The following is a 19,382-nucleotide window of genomic DNA, read 5'->3' as shown; positions in this document are numbered from 1 at the left end:
TTTTAAGAACAAGGGCCTGAGCCAGGTGTGGGGACAGAGCTGTTTCACTTTTACCCACAAAACTGCTATGGTCCACAGCTGAGACAGACACCCCAGCTTGGCGTGGAGATGCCTCAAGACCAGCTAGTGGACTTCCAGTGAAGATGACAGAATAGACAGTCCCCAGTGTCACTCTCCCACAATCACCCAGATTATAACTATTAAAAAGCAACGACAGCCAAGCTGGGGCCGCTGGAGCTCAGGGGAAGAGGAGGAGAGACCTATGGAGTTCATGAAGGCAGGAGAAGCCACGGTGAGAGAAAGGACTGCTGCCACCATTTTGGATCCTGGCTACTTCAAGGCTGGGACTGGTGGGCGCACGGAGCAAGAACTGGCAAAAGCCACTGCTGTGCCCTTCTTATGAAGTTGCTTGGAGGCTGCAGGGGAGAAGAGGGTTTTTTGGTGGCCCTCAGGCCAGCAAGTCCAATGGCAGTGTTCTTGATGGACCCACACAGGAGCAAGGAGCCACAGACAACTGAAAAAGTGAGCCACTCAGAGGCTGGTGAGTAATTTTGTGTCCAGTAACCAGCCCCCGCCCTCTGGTAACCACATTTTACTCTCTCCGTGTGCGGCGCGGCTTTTCTGGCTCCCACACTCAGGGAGAACGTGCAGGACGTGTCCTTCTGTGCCCGGCTCACTTCACTTAACACGACGCCCCCAGCCTCTTCCACACTGCCGCAAATGACGGGATTTCATTCTTTTTCAAGCCAAGCAGTTTCTAAGTCAAAGATTTCAACCAAATTGAAGGAGAACCAATCGGATTTCCCACTAACAGGTCATTTAAAATAGTTTTTGTTTCTCATTATGGTAGTGAGGAAGAAAAATAAACAGATAGTTTTGTGAAAAGCTCACGGACTGACAGTGGCCTGGACCTGGGAGGAGGTTCAGTCCTTCCCCCTCCCTCCTCTTCCCGGGTGGGAACAGGGTCTCCCCGCGCTGACATGGGTGCCTGCGGCTGCCAGCGGGAACCGTCAGTGAATGCAGAACTGATTAGGTGGTTTCCTTTAAAGCTGTGATAGATTAAAGAATGTATCTTTGGTAGAGTTTTTTTGTGTGTTTTTTTTTAAAGATGACCGGTAAGGGGATCTTAACCTTGACTTGGTGTTGTCAGCACCACGCTCAGCCAGTGAGCTAACCGGCCATCCCTATATGGGATCCGAACCCGTGGCCTTGTTGTTGGTCAGTACCACACTCTCCCGAGTGAGCCACGGGCCGGCCCTTCTGTGGTAGAGTTTTAATTCTGGGTTTTGATCAATTCTGCAGTAATAATAGGTAAGTCAATCCTATTACTCACAGACATAAATCTTTAATATTTATATCTGTATTTTGTTGCACAGCATAACTCTGATCAGTAAGTGGCATTTAATCATGAAGCCTGTGACTGGCAGGCGGTCTGGGGAGGAGGCGGGGGCACAGGGAGGAGGGATGCACGTTTCTGTGCAGGTGTCTACACAGAGAGTGGCGTTCAGTTACGGCCACATTTAGAGAGTCCAGTGGTACATTTACAGTAGGTATGTAAAAGTTTTATTTTAAAACATCAATATTTTCAGTAGCAGAAAATCAAATCCGTTGCTTAACTTTATAATGAAAAATTTCAGACACCGACTTAAATATGTGAAAGGGTTGCAGTTTCTCAAACGCCTCCTGAGGGAAGGTGGACACAGAAGGTCTCTGACCTGCACGGTGGTTCTCGGCAGACTTGTCTCCCAGGAAGCTGTGGAACGCAGCAGCCCAGCCCAGGAGCTAACGAACCCTCCGGGTGACTCTGACGCACACCGAGTCTGGGAACCACTGGCCTCCAGCACGCCAAGATCAGGACATCTACGTCCGCCTCTCCCTCAGTCGACTTCCAGCTACCTGCAGGGCCACCAGGCTGCCCACGTTAGAGTATCCACGACTACAGAGTTACTCGGGGACAGAAGCACAAGACCTGACCAGCTCTCAGTCGGTGCAGAAGTAACTAAGAGGCCGAGGTGGAAGGTGCTCCAAACTGGCCAATGCAGATTTCTCCCTGTGTCTGCAGGCTGGCGTGTGCTAGCTGTTTATTACCCAGACACAAAAGACAAAGGAGGTTCTTCATCCTCCCCAGAAAAGCTTCCGGACCTTGTTCTTCCACTGCATTTGGGGAGGGGCAGGGTGGGGACACGAACCACTGTGAGAGACTAATGCAGCTCTCACGAGTCTCCATTCCACAACATTCAGTAAGGTGAGAAGGTCAACACAATCAAGTCTCCCGATCCCCACCCTTTGCAAAGACAGTACCTCGTAGGCAGAGAGTGCCAGTTCTGGTCGGTGACTTCTGGCTCTCCTGCTTGAGGTCCTCCAGGTGCCAGGACTGCCCAGCGTGGCATCATGGTGGCACATGTGGCCACACCAGGCAGTAGGTACTCCTCATGCCTGGGCCAGGCCCCACTGCTAAGACATATCTGAGAAACACCAGCTCCAAGAACGCTGGACTCCTGAGTTGACTCGACAGCCGGCCGGGACCCCCACCCAACACAGCACAGGGTGAAGACAAATACCTGCTGCTAGGAAGGAGGTCCTGCGCCCGCGTCTGTGTCAGGGCATCCCGGGAGCTCACGCACACAAGTCAGGCACAACCCGGCAGCACGCAGCTGCTCTCCTGCCCGGGTCTCAGCGTGCTTCACACCCAGACATCCACACGGGGCAAGTGTTCTCTCTCTCCAGGGGTCAGAAGCCCTCGCCTCTTCTCAAATGGCTCCCCCGTGGGAATCCCGGGACAGCTGACTCCCACCCTGTTTCCCAGTCTGCCCACAGCACCGTGAGATTTCCTACAACTCAGAAATGCAAATCCTTCCTCAGACAGAAAATTACAACTGTGACGCTTGGAACCGACACACAGAACGACACCTTGTGGGAAGCAGGCACCCACAGCTGCCGCTGGCACCCACAGCGAGCATATCTTACCATTGTTCACCTGGCCGTGGACTGCAGTAGCAGGCATGGGGACCACGTGTGTGCCGTTTTGTGTGACAGTTTTTATTGGTAGCTGGTGTTGACCTAGAGGTGCCTGCTGTACTATGGTGACCGTCTGCACAGGAGTGGTCTGTGACGTCTGAATGATGCGGCTAGCGGTGCCCAGCGCAGCGTGGCTCATCGCGGGGATAGGTTCTACCTTCACTGAGATTGAAAGAAGGAAAGAAACGACACCAGTACCACTGAGACGCTGGTCAAAATCTCATGGCTTACAACCAAATGGCTATTAGACCTGCTATAAAATGCCCCGAAAACTAAGTAACAAGTTAGAGATGAGGTACGGAGGAGCAAGCACAGAAAGCGGATTCCTAAGAGCACAGAAAGCGGCCAGAGCCACTCCTGCACTGCTCACCTCTCACTTCTCGATGGTCTCCATTCTCTTGTGGCTCTGCCTTAGGAGGGGCCAGGACAGCCGCCTGAGTGACCATGGCTTGTCCAGCAACAGTGTATGTGTTTGCTGGGGCCAGTCCAGCCACACTGGTGACTGACACTGCTGGTATCTGGTGGACAACGTGGACCGTTTGCACGACAGGCGCCTGGGAAGTTGAGGTGGTCACAGGGGTGGCCACAGTGTAGGTGACAGGCTTCATTGTCTGTGGTAGCTGCCGCTGGACGGTGATCAGGACTGGCTGACTCGACAGAGGTGATCCTGTGGAGAGGAGGACAAAAGCGGGACCGAGGCTGACATGTCCTCTCTTTCTACAAAGTTCCCCATGCTAAGCACTTACTAGCAACGCATGCATGTTAATTTAAAATACAGAGTGCACTATACACACTGTACCTCACAAATATGTACAAGGAAATGTTAAAAAAAAAAAATTACTCCTAAAAAAACCCCAAAACAAAACAGAGTGGCTTCGTCTCACCTCACAGCAATAGAATCTCTAATGATAGGAGAAACGCAGCACTTCAACAGGGACATTTAGTTCCTGCCTCTAAGTGCTAAAAATGCAAGTTCTGCTCCTTGCCCCTTCCCACAGTTCTTTCTTCATGTAAATGTCAGCACACAGCACAGGAAGGAACCGCCCCTGCAGGCCCTAAAGACCAGGGCCACGCTTGCCCAGGATCAACACCTGCACCTCTTGACAGGAGGAAGGACGAGGAAGGACCCACACAGAGGGCTGTCACAAGCCTCGGCCGCCCAACTCTTGCCTTTTCTGCTTTTGAGGCTTAGGCTAAAGGGAGACACCCGGGACAGGGGTGATTCTCTGGGCCAGCGTGGCCAGGAATCCCAACTAATCAAAACACACGTTTTGCTGACTTAGAATTAATCTGGACACATTTCCACACTGAGTATTTTTTAAAACTCCCCAGGCACACATTTTTATTCTACACTATGACCGTGTGCACAGACCGCAAGGTGTTCACCCGCTCACCAAGTGAGTGCATTCCTGCTTCCAATCAGTGTCTAGTTTGTCTAATTTATGGGGTTTTCGGGGAGGGGATCTTTTTCATGAGTTTTTGAATGATGAAGCAACTAACTTAAAAACAGGTTAATTCTAAATTATTTCAGGCTCGGATCCCCATACCAGCCAGCCACCAAAATAAATGAATGAATAAATAAATAAATTAAATAATTTCAGGCATTACACACAGCGTCATTTAAAGCACATTCACTGACTTTTCAAAACACTTTGCAAGGCCTAGAGAAGAACACTCAGGCCCTGCAGGAGCATCAGCGCGAGGTTCAAAGCAGCGAAGGCCTCTCCTGCACCTCCTGTGGCTGCTCCTCTGCAGCCTGAGTGTCTCACCTGGTGCACTCTGGGCAAACCGGGCTTCCTGGATGACGGCGAGTTTGGGCTGTGAGGCACCGGGCTCAGGCTCCAGGGGGGCCGGTGAACCTTCCCTTGACAGGCTCTCAGGGGTCTGGGCACCACTGGAGTGAGCAGACAGCACTCCAGCATGATTGGGAGAGGCCGGGGCACTCCTGTGTCACCAAAAAGAGACAGGTGATTTTTACAGGTGATGCGCTCAGAAAGTGTTTGTGGTTTTAGTAAGTGTACTCTGCAAAAGGGGTGTCATTCGCTTTGTGCCAGCCGATTTCAGTTCCATAAATGTCACTGTCTCTGCGTCCGCCTGTGAGCTGGGCTGCACGCTCACACGCCTCTCTCGGCAGCTCCTGCACACAGGCGGACGGCGGGAGCCGGCAGTGGGCGAGGCGTGGTGGCCTGAGACTTCAGTTATACTCACTTCTTTTTTTAGTGAAAAACAGAATATTAATGAAGCTAAACCTGTGTAACTTAAAAACCAGGCAAATTAACATTGTGTAATTCAATTGAGTTTAAGCAGCTAAAAGGTAGCTGGCTTTGAAGAACTCTTGACATGCCAAAAGAAAAGGAGAAATCACCGCGGTGGCACCATTACGTTGCCAACTCAAGCAAGAGGCGTCAATCAGAGAGCACTTTGCCATGAGTTTAACAAGGCATCGACCACCACATGGAGATGGAATTCAGGTAACACTTCAGTCTAAAATGTTTTGCACCACTAGACACAAAAATGCACGGTAGCATCTGACCCTTTTTCCCCCAAATCCCCATCCCAGCATTTAATCATAAAGCATTTGGCAGTTGCTTCATTTTCAAAAGGAACATTTACCAATACATTGAAGGTGAGTTTACTGACCATTAAGTGAGCTCTTTCTGTTCCTCTTTTTTCCTTACCTAGAAGAGAGCGGTCCCAGAGGGGTTCTAAAGCAAGGCACGCCCCTAGGCCGTCTTTTCCTAAAAGCCTGCTCTATTAATTTGCTTTCAGAAGCAGGGTCTATCCTCCAGAATGAGCCTTTGCCTGGTTCTTCCTGGGAACGTGGTACTTTGATGAAATAACGATTCAGAGAGAGATTGTGGCGAATTGAATTCTATGAAACATAAAAAAATATGTAGAATTCATATATTTCTTTGCTGAGAAATAAAAACGTGCCCTACTTTTAGTGCTCTGCAAAGCAGAAACCTAGATGCTCGGCTCCTGCAGAGCGCAAGAGTGAAGTTCAGAAGCAGCACTGCGCTGCAGGAAACCAGCCCTCTCCCCTCGGCAAGCAGCTCTCGGAGTGAGGTGGCCGCTCCAGGGTTCGACCCCATCCCCGGTGGGCAGTCAGAAGCCGCCGTGTGGCTCCTGAGGAGGAAGGGACACAGCACGGTGAGTAACACGGCAGGGCGGGCACTGAGGGGAAGGAGGGAGCTGGGGATGGGGAAAGGGCGAGGAATTTGCACAAAGTAGAAAGATGCCATCTCCAGCCCCCACTTCTCTGCAGGCAGGACACCACGGACTATTACTGTCACCACGTGGACTTTTCCAGGTAGAGTCAATGACTCAACCGCCAACCTCTCCCTGTTTGGAGACAAACAGAGCTTATATAAGCCACTCCTTTAAAATACTTAATTGCACAGAATTAGTTTACAGACTCTGTCATGCCATTTAAAGTAAGTTAACCCAGTATAAAATATTTGTAAACCAGCAAAGGACAAAAACAAGCAAAAGGTTGAGAATTATTACAGATACCATCTTCCTGCAATAGAGTACTTTGCAAAGTACTTCCATATACGTTATTTGATCTTCACAATAACTTCGTAAGGTACGTAGAGAAAATTTCTCTCTCAACTCCTGGTCCATCATTCTTTCTATTACAAAAAACCCAGCTGAGGGTTTACAGACGATCTGAGAGCTCCCTGGCCACCCCGTGCAGGGCCAAACTGGAAGAAAGTTATGGGTTCATGTCAGCATTTCATGCACTTACATTAATGTGTGAATTTAAAATTAAATTAACTATTAAAGTTTCAAAATAGTAATAACTCAAAATAAAATTTGAAGCTATCCAAAAATCACTCCTAAATTCCCCAATTAACCTAATGAAACTAACCATGGCCTGAAATTCTGAATTGTCAAAGGCAGCTAAGAAATCAAACACATGTCAAATAATACTCGATGACCAACCTCGGGGACTGTTCGAGTCCTACATTAGTCACAGGCCACAGGAAGCACCTCTGACCCTGCGGATGTGTGTTACTCCGTGGGCAATGTGAAGAAGTGGGCTAAGCTGTGGCTGTGATGAGTGAAGTTGTTCGTGAATTAGTTAGATGGGGTTTAGAATATTCTGATAACTACAGATGCTTGCTATGGCACTTATCACTGGGGGTGGCTGATGACCAACCTTTTCATCAGTTCCTCTAGAAAATCAAATATGATGGTGACTGGGGCTCCTGCCAAAGACAGAGAAGGAAACCTTTGCCTATGTGCTCAGCCTTTCTAAGTTTGGAGCAGAAGGTGGATTCAAGACTGTGGGCCAAGAGAAGCAAGTGCAGGTGACAATAACAGAAGACTCTTAACTATGGGGCTCAGCGGTTCCCCTCCCGCTGCACAGTCGAATCTGCCGCCCCAGGTGCTCTTGGCCCCACTCCGAGCCCTGAGACGCATGTTCAGATGAAGGCTGTCACTGCACTGATGTGCAGTGAGGACTGTGCATGGGGTGGGGAGGAAAAAGGAAAGTCGGCAGAGCGGCACCTGGAGCAGGAAGTGCTCTTTTTGGGTAACTAGGCTGTCTATCCACATGAGAAAGAACAGGATCATGGACCAGAGAGTACCGTTTTGTCACCACTAACATCACTTAGAAGATGCAACGTGTGTTCTTGGAATCAGGGAGTTGCTATTTTCTGTTCTAAAAATGTAACAGAACTCAGTCTGCATCATTACAATAGGTTCTAACCACCTCTCCACTCTAATCCATTTGCCTGAACAGCAGTCCCATGAGCACATAAGGTCGACTTTAAACTGTTGCCTATGATTTTCCAGCCAACAAGACTCTAGAACACATGAGGAAGTAATGAGTCACTGAATGTAGACACAAACAGGATAAAATAATGACATTTCTAAGGTAATTTGAAGCCTCTGTAGTTTGATCAAACCCGAGACGAACATTCCCTCATTCTGTTTCCAGGTGCACTAAAACCACAGTGACGAGACTGACGACTTGTAAACTATCATCAAGTACGTGGGCTGTCTTTCTTTAGAGCTAAATAGGAAGAAAAGGACTGGCTGCACCAAGCACACTCTCCCCCACTCCCCCCACCCCTCCAGCTCCAGGCCCTTCTGCAGCCTCCGCTCCTCAGCGGGCTCTGCTGTGCTGTTCTCTGCAGGGTGTGCAGCCTTCCCGGCCAGACCCACGTTTCTCAAGGACAGTTTCTGTCTGTCTGTCTAGTCATCCCAGCACTGAGTACTCTACAGTGTGTATTTTGCACAGTAAGGACTTGTAAAGAAATTACAAGAAGGAAACATGTCGAGCATCCTCAGGAAGGCGAGTCTAATGTGCACGCGTGCCTCCCAAAGGCCAGCATGAGCAGGGTGCAGATCATGTCCCCTGCTCCAAGAAGAAATTAGCTCTGGTCCCTGCAGAGGCCGGGAGTCCAGTCTTTTCTAACTATTCATATTCACAAAAAGTATCTCAATTCTGAGCTAGGTAAAATTATAAAATCATAAGAAAGAATTTTGGCAGAAAAACGTGACCAAAAGAAAGAAATCTGCCTTCCTTCCCAGATAGGGTCACTCGAGCCATCTCGTTTTGTCCTAGGATTTCCCACAGGGACACAATGCAAACTACCAAGACCAAGTCTGAAAGGTAGTTGTGGACTCCACTGAGGAGTCTGAGCACCCGAGGCCTCCCTAACACCCCAATGGGCAGAGCAGGATGCAAGCTGGAAATCCACATTTTAAAAATGGGCTGTTTTGTTGACAGTTTTTATTTTCCTCTTAAAAGAAAAGAGAGGTGGCTCTTTTAAGAAACAAGGTTGCAAAACAGAAGGACTTTGTTTTAGGCTAGTAGGGAGGAAGGCAGAATAAGGTCGACACACACAGAGTCTGAGCAGGTCATGCTGGGAGTGGCAGCTCAGAGAATCTCACAGCAGAAAAAGAGCACGTGAGCTGAAGGGAGTCTGGGGTGGTAACCCGTCTCCCGCTAGGTAAGCTGGAGGCAGGAGGCGCGAAACATCCCAGGAGCAGCCTTACTCGGGCAAGAGACACACAGTCATCCTTACGGACCTTGATCTAGATAGAAAAGAAAACGCTTCAGTAAAAACAAATGTTAATAAACATTCGACAGAGAGGGGTGCTCGATTTGTAGCTCTGCTTGTAATTCTCTTCCCCGGGTGGGCTGTGAGGTCACTTCGAGTAGCCAGCAGGAATCAGTGCATGCATGGGGATCCCAGCTGAGATCCCTGCCTCTCCGTGACCATGCTGGGAAGTCTGGCCCGGACAGCTCCACTCCTCAAAAGGCCCCTAACTTCCTGACGCAGGCCCCAGGAGACTGAGGCCAGGGGTGGCCTTCATCCTTCCACCCTCTTTAGCAAGAAAACCTTGTGGTGCTTGTAAATAGTTCTCAAATATATGCATGTTATAAAAATACACAGAAATATGACTGTAATAGAAACAGAAACAAGTCTAATTAAGCTTTTCAGAAACAGTCCCACAAAGCTGCAAGTCACTGGTATTTCAAATAATCAGATTTTTGCACATAATAAGCAGCACCTGAACACTGAGAGACCTTCGCATGCCCACACAGCCAGCTGGACTCCATCCACATGGAGTTTCTCTCCTTGACAAAGCCATAGTCACGAGAACATGAATATAAGTTATTGTCTAGTTCTGTTTTTTCTCATTTTGTATTTTGCTTTAAGCACAACCTCACTCTTATAGATTGAAATATAATAAATATGGCCAGAATAAAAGTTCATGGAAAGATTCATGTTCTTTTAATTTCATTTTCCACAAACTTTTTGAAGTACCCTCATATTATGCAATGTGTTAAGAGACCTGACATGTAGCTGGAGGAGGAACTACTCTCTAAATCCTGTGTTTTCCTAACTCTCAACTAAGAATTGCTGCCTTGCTATGAACCACGAGTGGGCAGGGCAGGGTATGGGTGCCCCCAGGCAAGGAAAACACCAGATGGAAAAAAGAGGAGTCTCATTTTGTACCGTCCATGACCAAAGACCCTGAGCCCCTTACAAAGGAGATACTGAGGATTTGGTTGGCAGGCTATTCTTATTATAACATATCTACACATCTGCAGTTAGAAGAAAAGTTTTTCCCTTCAATAAACAAAACATTACCCTCTTCCCCCCCACACACCACACTAGGCTATAGGGTTATGGTTCAACAGACACATTTTTAAAAAGATAATTAAAATAAGCCTCGGAATTTCTTTAGTTCAAAGGAATTCTGTAGCCATTCCTAGTTACTTAATAAATTAAAAAATCATAAGCATACATTTCTTCCCTCTTTTATTATGTTTTTAATATTCAATTTTTCAAACTTACCCTTTCCTGAACTGTCTCAATTAGTGATGTTCTACTCTACATCCAGTAAATGGCCTCGCACAACACTGATATACAGAAAAACACCTACACAATGTAAAGGTTTAAGTAGTATTGGTGTGTGAGCTAAACAGTGGAAATATTACGTGCCGATTTCAAAGTACCCTATGACACAGACACCCCAGGAAGGGATTGGAGGAATGGTGCATGAGAGGCAGGCTCCCCAATTTACACGGGCACGCCACGGGCGCGTCTCATCTACTGGCCAGCTGAAGAAGACGTCTTTTGAAAAAGTGCTCCTTGGTGAAACAGTCTGAAACTATCTCTGTGCAAACTTCACAATTTCTGTATATCAGAAGTAGATGAGGAAGACAGAAGAATGCCAGAGTAATGGGCTAGATTTCTAAATTCCCCACATTGCAGATGTATGAAATGAACTGCAGTGGTCAAGGAGAACCATCTCACACAACCCACGCATCACACACCCCGTGCAGACACGTGCGGGCCCTTGATGGTAAACAAACGCAGGTTCCTCCTACGCTGTGCTGAGGCGGCTGGTGGCCACCACCGTGTCTGCTACCTCCTTGTCTCAGCAAGAGCTTCGCTCACTCATTACACCTCCTGAACCTGTGCTGAGTCAATAGAAGCCGCAGCTTCACTCCCCTCTCAGCATCAGTCAGCATCTGTGAGACGTGTGACAACAACAGGTAACATGTCTGGAATGGCTCACCTGCCAGCCCTTGTCCGCAGTCCTGTAGTAGGGATAATTCTTAGTGATGTGCGTGTAAATCCCATTGAGAGTGAGCTGCTTGTCGGGAGCCATTGTAATTGCTTGCACTATTAACTGTGCGTAGGAATAAGGTGGCTTTGAATCGTCCTGCATTAAAAAAAAGTAGTGAAATTATCACAATTTTTTACTAAATTTACTAAAATTCAGGATTCTTAGTGTTTTTAAGTGTTCCTCTGATAATACTGAATTTTTCTTGTTATAAAAGCAATATAATTTGGAAAAGTTGGAGGAAGCAAATGGAAAAGAATAGAGATAAAAAAGATTAAAAATCACATAAGGGGAAAATCCAAATGGCAAAAACAAAAAAGAAAAACCAAGAAAAGCTGCTTGGCCTCAGGGCAGTAGCCCAGGGCAGCAGCCCAGGGCAGCGCACATTAACCACACCAGACCCTGTCGCCTCGACCCAGCGGCCAGGCAGCAACATGGGGGCCAGGTGCTGGCGAGGGGCAGAGGGAGCAGCACATCCTCCCCAGGTACCGACCCTGCGGAGACCTTCACGCTCACCAGGAGGCGGCCAGAGCCTCTGAGCTGCATGGCGCGCAACTGTGAGCAGAAGGCTGTAGGTCCAGGCCATGAGGGCAGCACCGTCCTGGCGTGCAGGGCTGCCGCACACCCAGCAGGACACTGGCACTCCGGTCCCGGCTTGCTGTGATGACTCAAATCCCACACGCATGAGCACAAACCCACTGGGGAAAGAGGGCACTGCCCCCCAGCTGACAACTTCTGGGAAACACACATATCAACAATGGCCAATAGCAACATAATGTCGAATGAAAAAAGTAATCTGTGAAAGAATACATTCAACATGATAGTATTTATATATGACACTTACAGAAGTACAGTACAGACATTGCTTACAGATAAATATAAATGAAGCGAAAGAACAGGCAGGCAGAGGCCTACAGACAAGGGCAAGGAGGGAGGACGTGCCCAGGGTGGGCAACGGGCAGGGCCTGGGCTTCCACAGCACGGGCCTGCTCCGCCCCGAAAGCTGCTGGTGGGCACAGGGATGTGTGCTGTTACTCTCTAAACAGAAAAATTTAATCACCTATAAACCCAGCATCCAGAAGACCCCCCCACACCCCCTCTTTTAAACAGCTAACATTTCCCAGGCACTTAGGCCACACCAGGCTCTGCCCCAACCGTGTCCACGAATGTGCACACTCATAACGGAAAGACCGGGCAGAGCAGGGACCCTTAGCTGACAAGTGGCACCAGGCATCCAACCCAGAGCAGCCTTTGTCAGTGTGCTAGTGCTGCTGGAGTGTCTCTTTGTCATCTTTTCTCTACGTTTATAAAAACTTTTTTTACTGAGAAATACATGACACAGAAAAAGCTCACAGAACATTCCTGTCACTGACAGAACGCAGCTAGCACCCCAGAAGCTTCCATATGGCCTCTTGGCTGACAGTCTCTATCTCAGAGAGGCCACCATTATTCCTGACTTTTTATAGTACTGACAATTTTGCTGTGACTTATTAAAAGTTTTACCACCTAAGAATACATCCTGAAACAATATAATTTAGATTGCCCTCATGTTAACCTGACAGACACGGAATCACAGAGAATGTGCCCTGTTGTGGCTGCTGTTCCTGCCCAGCACGCGGGGTGGGGGGAGCCTCTGGCCACTGGATGCAGGAGGCGCGGCAGAGGCTCATTCACGCCCACGGCTGTGCTGTGTTCCACGCATCGACAGACCACGTTTTATTTTTTTTTGTCCTTTTCATGACCGGCACTCAGCCAGTGAGTGCACTGGCCAGTCCTATATAGGATCCGAACCCGCAGCGGGAGCATCGCCGCGCTCCCAGCGCAGCACTCTCCTGAGTGCGCCACAGGCTCGGCCCAGACCACGTTTTATGAACATGCAATTACAGTAGCACTACACATGGTTCTTACTGTCTTTTCTTCACTCATCATTATAGGGAGAGCACTTCCACATCAGCAAATGTCTTGCATAATATTTATTCCTTACTGAAACCACCACATCTTTCACTTTTTTCTTTTTTGGGGTGACTGGCTGGTACAGGGATCCAAACCCTTGATTTGGTGTCACAAGTCTGCGCTCTATCCACTGAGATAACCAACCAGCCCTCGGAATCATGTAACCATTGTTCCCTAGGGGGCATTTACATTGTTTTCAATTTTGTGTTTCATATAAACTTTCATCCGTTTCCTTTAGACAAAGTCCTGGAAGGGAAATTACTGGGTCAAGAAATAAAAACATGTATGGGCGAGTGTGGACTATCAACGATTGCTGTCCAAACACAGGACACGTAGCCTCCCCAAAAGGTGTATGTAGGTGTATGCACTTGCGTAACCTTCAGTGTTTGGAACAGTGGGACTAGACTCCAGCAAGCTTCCTGGGACACAAATGCACCTGAGCTCCGCTGTCCTCTGCTGCTTGCACAGCTGCCACTGGGGAGATCTTCAGGTGTATGTTGAATGACTGCACAAATTCATTTAAATGGGCTGGCTGGTGCAATTGGTTAGACCACAGTGTTATAACACCTAGGTCAAGGCTTCAGATCTCTGCACCTGCCAGCCGCCAAAAAAATAAAGAATTTATTTACAAAACCCCAACACCAAGAACACGCTCAAGTGCGACACCAAACTCAACCTCACATCCACACAGACTGCACTTCAAGATTTCTCCAAAGGTCCTGGAAGGCTGTTGCTAGACACACAGGCGATAAGCTGAGGACAGTGTGGCTACACCATGTCCCCGGGTACTGTTTCAAGACTATAAAATATTTACCTTTGGGCTGTCTCCACCTGAAGCTTCCTTTTCGTTTTCTGGCTGTGAGTTGTCAGCCATTAAATTGAGGTCAGATGGTATCACACGGCCCATTTTGTACCCTGAAGACCCCGCTCCCCGGGGACTAGATGGGCAGGAATTTGCAGCACTGTGGGAGAGAAAAGGCTGTGTCTATTAGTCTGTCATAGAGCAGACACCAGACTATGCTTCAATAACTAGCTCTGATTTCAGGGAAAACAAACATGAAAATTTTAAAAAGTAAGAGAATACCAGCATTTCTGGTGGAAAAATGGACCCCTAATTCTGTGAAATTTATGATCACACCAACAAGCAATGTGGAAATAGGATATATGCTTCCATATGTGTCGTTCCATGAAACTAAAACAAATTCGCCAGGGAGGCAGTGGTCTACTCATCTCACCAATGGGGAAACTGAAGCTCTTGATAGCTCCAGAGCTCACCCAGGACCCAAGGCGACGCGTGCCACTCGTCTTCCCCAGTAGGGAACTGAGACAGGCTGTGACAGGGGACCCTAGGAAGGACAGGGAGAGCTGGAGAGAGTAAGGTGGGCAGCCCGGAGAGGGCACAGGTTAGGTCAGTTGGGGCCCACGCAGAAAACATAAATAGGCACCTACTCTTAAACACGCACTGTTTTTCACCACAAGGTAGGCCGGCGCACAGGGAGTGCTCACTTGTGGCAAATTTATGCTTTTTCTGCAAAGCACACTTCAGTATAAAGAATGAACCACTAAAATGGAATGATGTCGAGAGAAGATTATTTAAGAACCCAGCAAGCCATAGAGGTGTTTGGGGGACCTGCAAATATGCAGAAAACTTCTGGAGAAATATAACCAAGAGCCTAACAGTAGTCACCTCTGAGAAAGTGAACTGCAGAGGAGGGGCCAGGGTAGAGGACAACGGCGGAGAGTGAAGAGGGGCAGCACTCAATTGGCCCGACACCCTCTGTAGCACTTCTTAGGTTTTCTACCATGAAGATGTGCCATTGGTGTATGTACTCGCCCATTACACAGGCATTTACTGAATGCCAGGGGCGATCCATGAAGAAGTGGAGAGAAGCAGCAAGAAGGCTGTGCTCATGGCAGCTGCGCGTCAGGAGCTTAAGGAGCAGAGGACCAGGCAGGTGGGACAAGGAAGGTGGGGGCCTGCAGGCACATGGTGGGCTTGGGAAGGCAGCCCCGATGCTCTGGGCTCCACATGCCCCCCTGTGCTGGCTGACCTGGTGAGGGTGTGCCAGGCATGTGCAGGGGTGGGAGGCAGCAAGCTGAAAAAGCACAGGAGGCAGAGGGAGGGGCTGAGAGGCGAGCCCGAGACAGAGTGCACCTGTCATGCTGACACCTTGGGACCTGATGGACAAGGGCGTCCCCTCCAGCTCCATGGATCCTGCACCTCTCCCTGTCCTGCCAGGAAATGTGGCAGTGGGGCTTGTGGCTTCCACCTGCCCACTCACATGCTCACTGCCTAGTCCGCTTTAGCCACATGCGAACAGCTGCAGCCACAGGGAAAGACAGGAGGCAACCACGGGGCAGCGGCAAGGACAAGGCCCCAGGCAGCAGCAGCTGCACCTGGGTGGCACCCAGCGCAGGACAGCGGCCAGAGTCCACTGGGTTGCTCACCATTCAACAATTACACAAACTGCACACACTTTTCCAGAGGGCCTGTTTCGTTTTTCAGTTTTTTTACTGTGGCAAAATACAGGTAACATAGAATTTACTATTTTAACCCTTTTAAGTGCACAGGGCAGTGACATTAAGCACATTCACACTGTTGTGTAGCCAGCACCACCGCCCACCTCCAGGACTTTTCATCTCGTGTAACTAAGCTCCATCCCCATGAGACCCCAGCTCGCAGTCCTGCCCCGCCCCGCCCCCCGCCCCCCACTCTACTTCCCGTCTCTGTGAATGTGACTCCTCTAGATACATCACAAGTGGAATCCTACAGTACCTGTCCTTCAGTTCTGGCTTACTTCACTCAGTGTAATGTCCCTGTTACAGCATGTGTCACAATTTCCTTCCTTTTTTTTTTTTTTTACTTAAATGTATTTGGGCGGGGTTGGGGGGCACGGCGCTGGCCAGTACAGGGATTGAACCCTGGGTTCCTTCGTTTGTGAGGCTGGACAATATTCCATTGCACGGACGGACTGCACTTTGTCTATCCACTCGTCCATCAGCAAGCACTGGGCTGCTTCCAGCTCTTGGTGCTGGGAAGAAGCTGCTGTGAACACGGCCTGCGCAGGTCTCCCCGAGACGCTGCCTCAGCTGTTCTTGCGGGTGCATCCCCAGCAGCGGAGTGGCTGGGTCGTAGGGTGATTCCGACTTAACTTTTTTGAGAAACCACCATACTGTTTTCCACAGCCACAGTGCCATTTTACATTCGTGCCAGCAGTGCACAGGGGTTCTAACTTCTCCACATCCTTGTCGGGACTTACTAATTTCTGTTTTTTGAGAGGAGCCGTCTTACGACAGTGAGGTAGTGTCTCCTCGTGGCTTTGATCTGCATCTCCCTAATGACTAGTGATGCTGAGCATCTTCTTGTGCTCACTGGCCATCTGTGTGTCTTCTTTGGAGAAATGTCTTTTGCCCATTTTTTAAATTGGGTTGTTTTGTCTTTTTGTTGTTGAGTTTTAGAGAACTATATATTCTGGATATTAATTCCTTATTAGATGGACGATTTGAAAATATTTTCTCCAATTCTGTGGCTTGTCCAATTTGTTTTCTACTGTTTCCTGTGCCTTTGGGGTCAAATCCAAGAAACTACTGCCAAATCCAAATGTCACGGAACTTCTGCCCTCTTTTCTTCTATAAGTTTTACAGTTTTAGGTCTACGTTTAGGTCTTTGATCCCCTTTGAATTAATTTCTACATTTAGGTTAAGACAAGGGTCCAACTTCAGTCTTCTGAATGTGGTCATCAGTTTTCCCAGCACTTCTGTTGAAAAGACTGTCCTTTCCCCATGGAATGGTCATGGTGGCCTTGTCAAAAGACAACTTCCATGTACGTGAGGGTTTATCTCTGGGCGCTCTGTTCTATTCCACTGGGCTGCATGGCTGTCTGTAGCCAGCGCCACACTGTTTTGACTGCTGTGGCTTTGGAGACGGCTGGCTGGAGCACAATGGCTGTGGCTCTGTGGAGTGTTGAAGTGAGCGAGGGACTCCAGCTTAGTTCTTCTTTTCAAGACTATTTTGTCTATTTGGGGTCACTTGAGGTTCCACATGAATTTAGAATGGGTTTTTCTATTTCTGCAAAAAATGTCATTGGGATTTTGATAGAGATTACACTGAATCTGTAAATTGCTTTGGGTAACATCAATATTAGTATTCCAATCTACGAACATGGATGTGTTTCCACTTATTTACGTCTCTTTAACTTTGTTTTTGGGTGTGTGGGACCGGTAAGGGGATCGCAACCCTTGGCTTGGTGTCTCCTGCACTGTGCTCAGCCAGTGAGCGCACAGGCCATCCCTATATAGGATCCAAACCTGCGGTGGGAGCGCCGCTGCGCTCTCAGCGCCGCATTCTCCCGAGTGAGCCACGGGGTCGGCCCAATGTCTCTTTAATTTCAAGGCCTATACTTAACGCTGTTTTTTAATATAACAAACCTAAGTATGCAACTTAAGGGTATAACCCAGAGCTGTTCGAGCTCCCTCTGTGCCCTTCCTCCCTGGGTCAGCCTTACATAAGGGCCAGCTCCAGGCAGACCAAGAGGAGTCCTTCCCTGCCTCCCAGCTGTACTCTGTGGACAGACCTGGGCAGTAGGAGCCTGACTCTAACGAGAAGCAAATGTGTTCATTTCGCACCTAAGTCCATTACCTACAACTAAGAAGATACACAAACATGTGTTCCGCTCTACTTTGGAACCAACAGGACATACCAGCCTGATGCGGTCTGAGCTCAGCCCTACCCCACAGTCACAGCAGAGCTTCCCACCAACCACATGCTGCAACCTGACCCACTCCGAGAACAGCACCCAAAACACACAATACAGTCCCACCTTGCTCTCCCTGAGAGCTCAACAGGAACCTAATGCAGTGTGCTGGGCTCCAGGGTCAGCCCATGCAGGCCAGTGTGGCTGTGCTGGGATTTTGCCACCCCTCTTCCTGCGGCGTCCAGTTTCTCTCAGAACATCATGATGAACACAAGTTGGTCACTTCAATGTGGTCAAACCAAAGTACAAGTTTTCAGAATTTATATGAAATTGTAGCAAACTAAAAAAATTTAAACTTCAAATTAAAACCTATCTGAGACTTTCGACCAGTAGTACAAATCATCTACCCCTTCAACTGACATTCCAACAAAAAGTATCCGCAAGTAAAAACCAGGAACACGTGGGAGGCTCCCTCAAGTCTCCCTCTGTGCACGAGTCAGCTCCAGGGCGGGGAGAGGCGTCACTTTGGGGCCTGCTACTGGGACTGAGAATGGCCTGACCCCCCCAACCCCCATACCTGATGGTTCCCGTCGGGGAGGGCAGGGGGCTGATGAGGTGGGCCATGGTGTCTGGAATGTTGATGGTCAGGGGTGAGATGTGTGGCTGCACGGGCTTCACCGGGGACGCGGGTGCCTCCTGCTGCTCCCTCTTCTCACTGGACAGGGCAGTGAACGTGATCTTGATGTTTGTGCTCGGAAACCTGAATGTGCACCTGGGGAGGAAAAGTCCATCGTCAGCACTGTCCGCATGTCCCCACAGGTAAGGACACACCCTCCCCATGTCAAAGCTCAGCTCGCCAAGTCACTTAATGAATAAAACCACAAATAAGATATTTCATGACTTTAGAACATGAGCAAATAAAAACACTATTTAGATCAGCCAAACAGGAAAATAAAAAGTACAAGCTCAAAAAAGACCCAAACACCACTTAATCTGCATTACTTCTTTTAAAATAAATGCACAAATATGTTTTAGGTCTGATAGCAGATTTAAAATAAAGACTTGAACACCACTTAGTATGCATTATTCCATTCAAAATAAACATACAAATATATCTGGGTCAAGCAACAGACAATTCTGTGGTGGTTTTTTAATTTGAGAAAGAAAAATAGTTTTCTTTCTATTAAAAAAAATCCTATCACCTTCCTCACTGAGCAAACGAGCCAGAGACATTAAATTACAGGAGAAAAAGCTCGCAGTTTAACACACCAATTTGCTTTTAATGTACCTTCCTTGACATGACTGGAGCATATTTTTAAAAAGAAAAAAGGATAAGAAAGGAAAAAAAGAGTAGGTAGTAGAAACCAGATATTTTCAAATAACTAAATTTAAAAATAGCCCCACAGACTTAGAGTCTCTGGGTCTCAATTCTACATCCAGTAAAACAACACTTGATGTGCACGTCTATAAGCCCAAATTACAAGCCCACGATGCTCAGCTCACTTACGCCCGTATGTCCCTCCCAGGCACCCTGTCGCAGAGGTCATCTCTGCCCCCGACCCTGCCTGGGCACCTGCCCGTGGAGGGCAAGAAAGGGCAGTTTTTGGTCGAATGGAAAACGGG

At 48.3% G+C, this 19,382-nt stretch overlaps 1 protein-coding gene across 1 annotated transcript in view; it reads right to left on the bottom strand.

Moving 5' to 3' along the window:
• The window catches only part of FOXK2 (forkhead box K2), a 61,935-nt gene that overhangs the window by 6,847 nt on the left and 35,706 nt on the right, over window positions 1–19,382 (bottom strand). Inside the window, exons 2-8 of the mRNA XM_063080861.1 lie at window positions 18,337–18,531; window positions 13,880–14,027; window positions 11,065–11,211; window positions 5,697–5,890; window positions 4,788–4,963; window positions 3,389–3,685; window positions 2,968–3,180 (exon numbers count right to left, since the gene is read on the bottom strand). Coding sequence (XP_062936931.1) covers window positions 2,968–3,180; window positions 3,389–3,685; window positions 4,788–4,963; window positions 5,697–5,890; window positions 11,065–11,211; window positions 13,880–14,027; window positions 18,337–18,531 — 1,370 coding nt within the window. The remainder of the gene's footprint in view (window positions 1–2,967; window positions 3,181–3,388; window positions 3,686–4,787; window positions 4,964–5,696; window positions 5,891–11,064; window positions 11,212–13,879; window positions 14,028–18,336; window positions 18,532–19,382) is intronic.

This window comes from Cynocephalus volans, chromosome 16 (assembly GCF_027409185.1).
Source record: "Cynocephalus volans isolate mCynVol1 chromosome 16, mCynVol1.pri, whole genome shotgun sequence".
In the NCBI taxonomy this organism is placed as follows: domain Eukaryota; kingdom Metazoa; phylum Chordata; class Mammalia; order Dermoptera; family Cynocephalidae; genus Cynocephalus; species Cynocephalus volans.
This window is presented reverse-complemented; position numbering and strand designations above follow the sequence as displayed.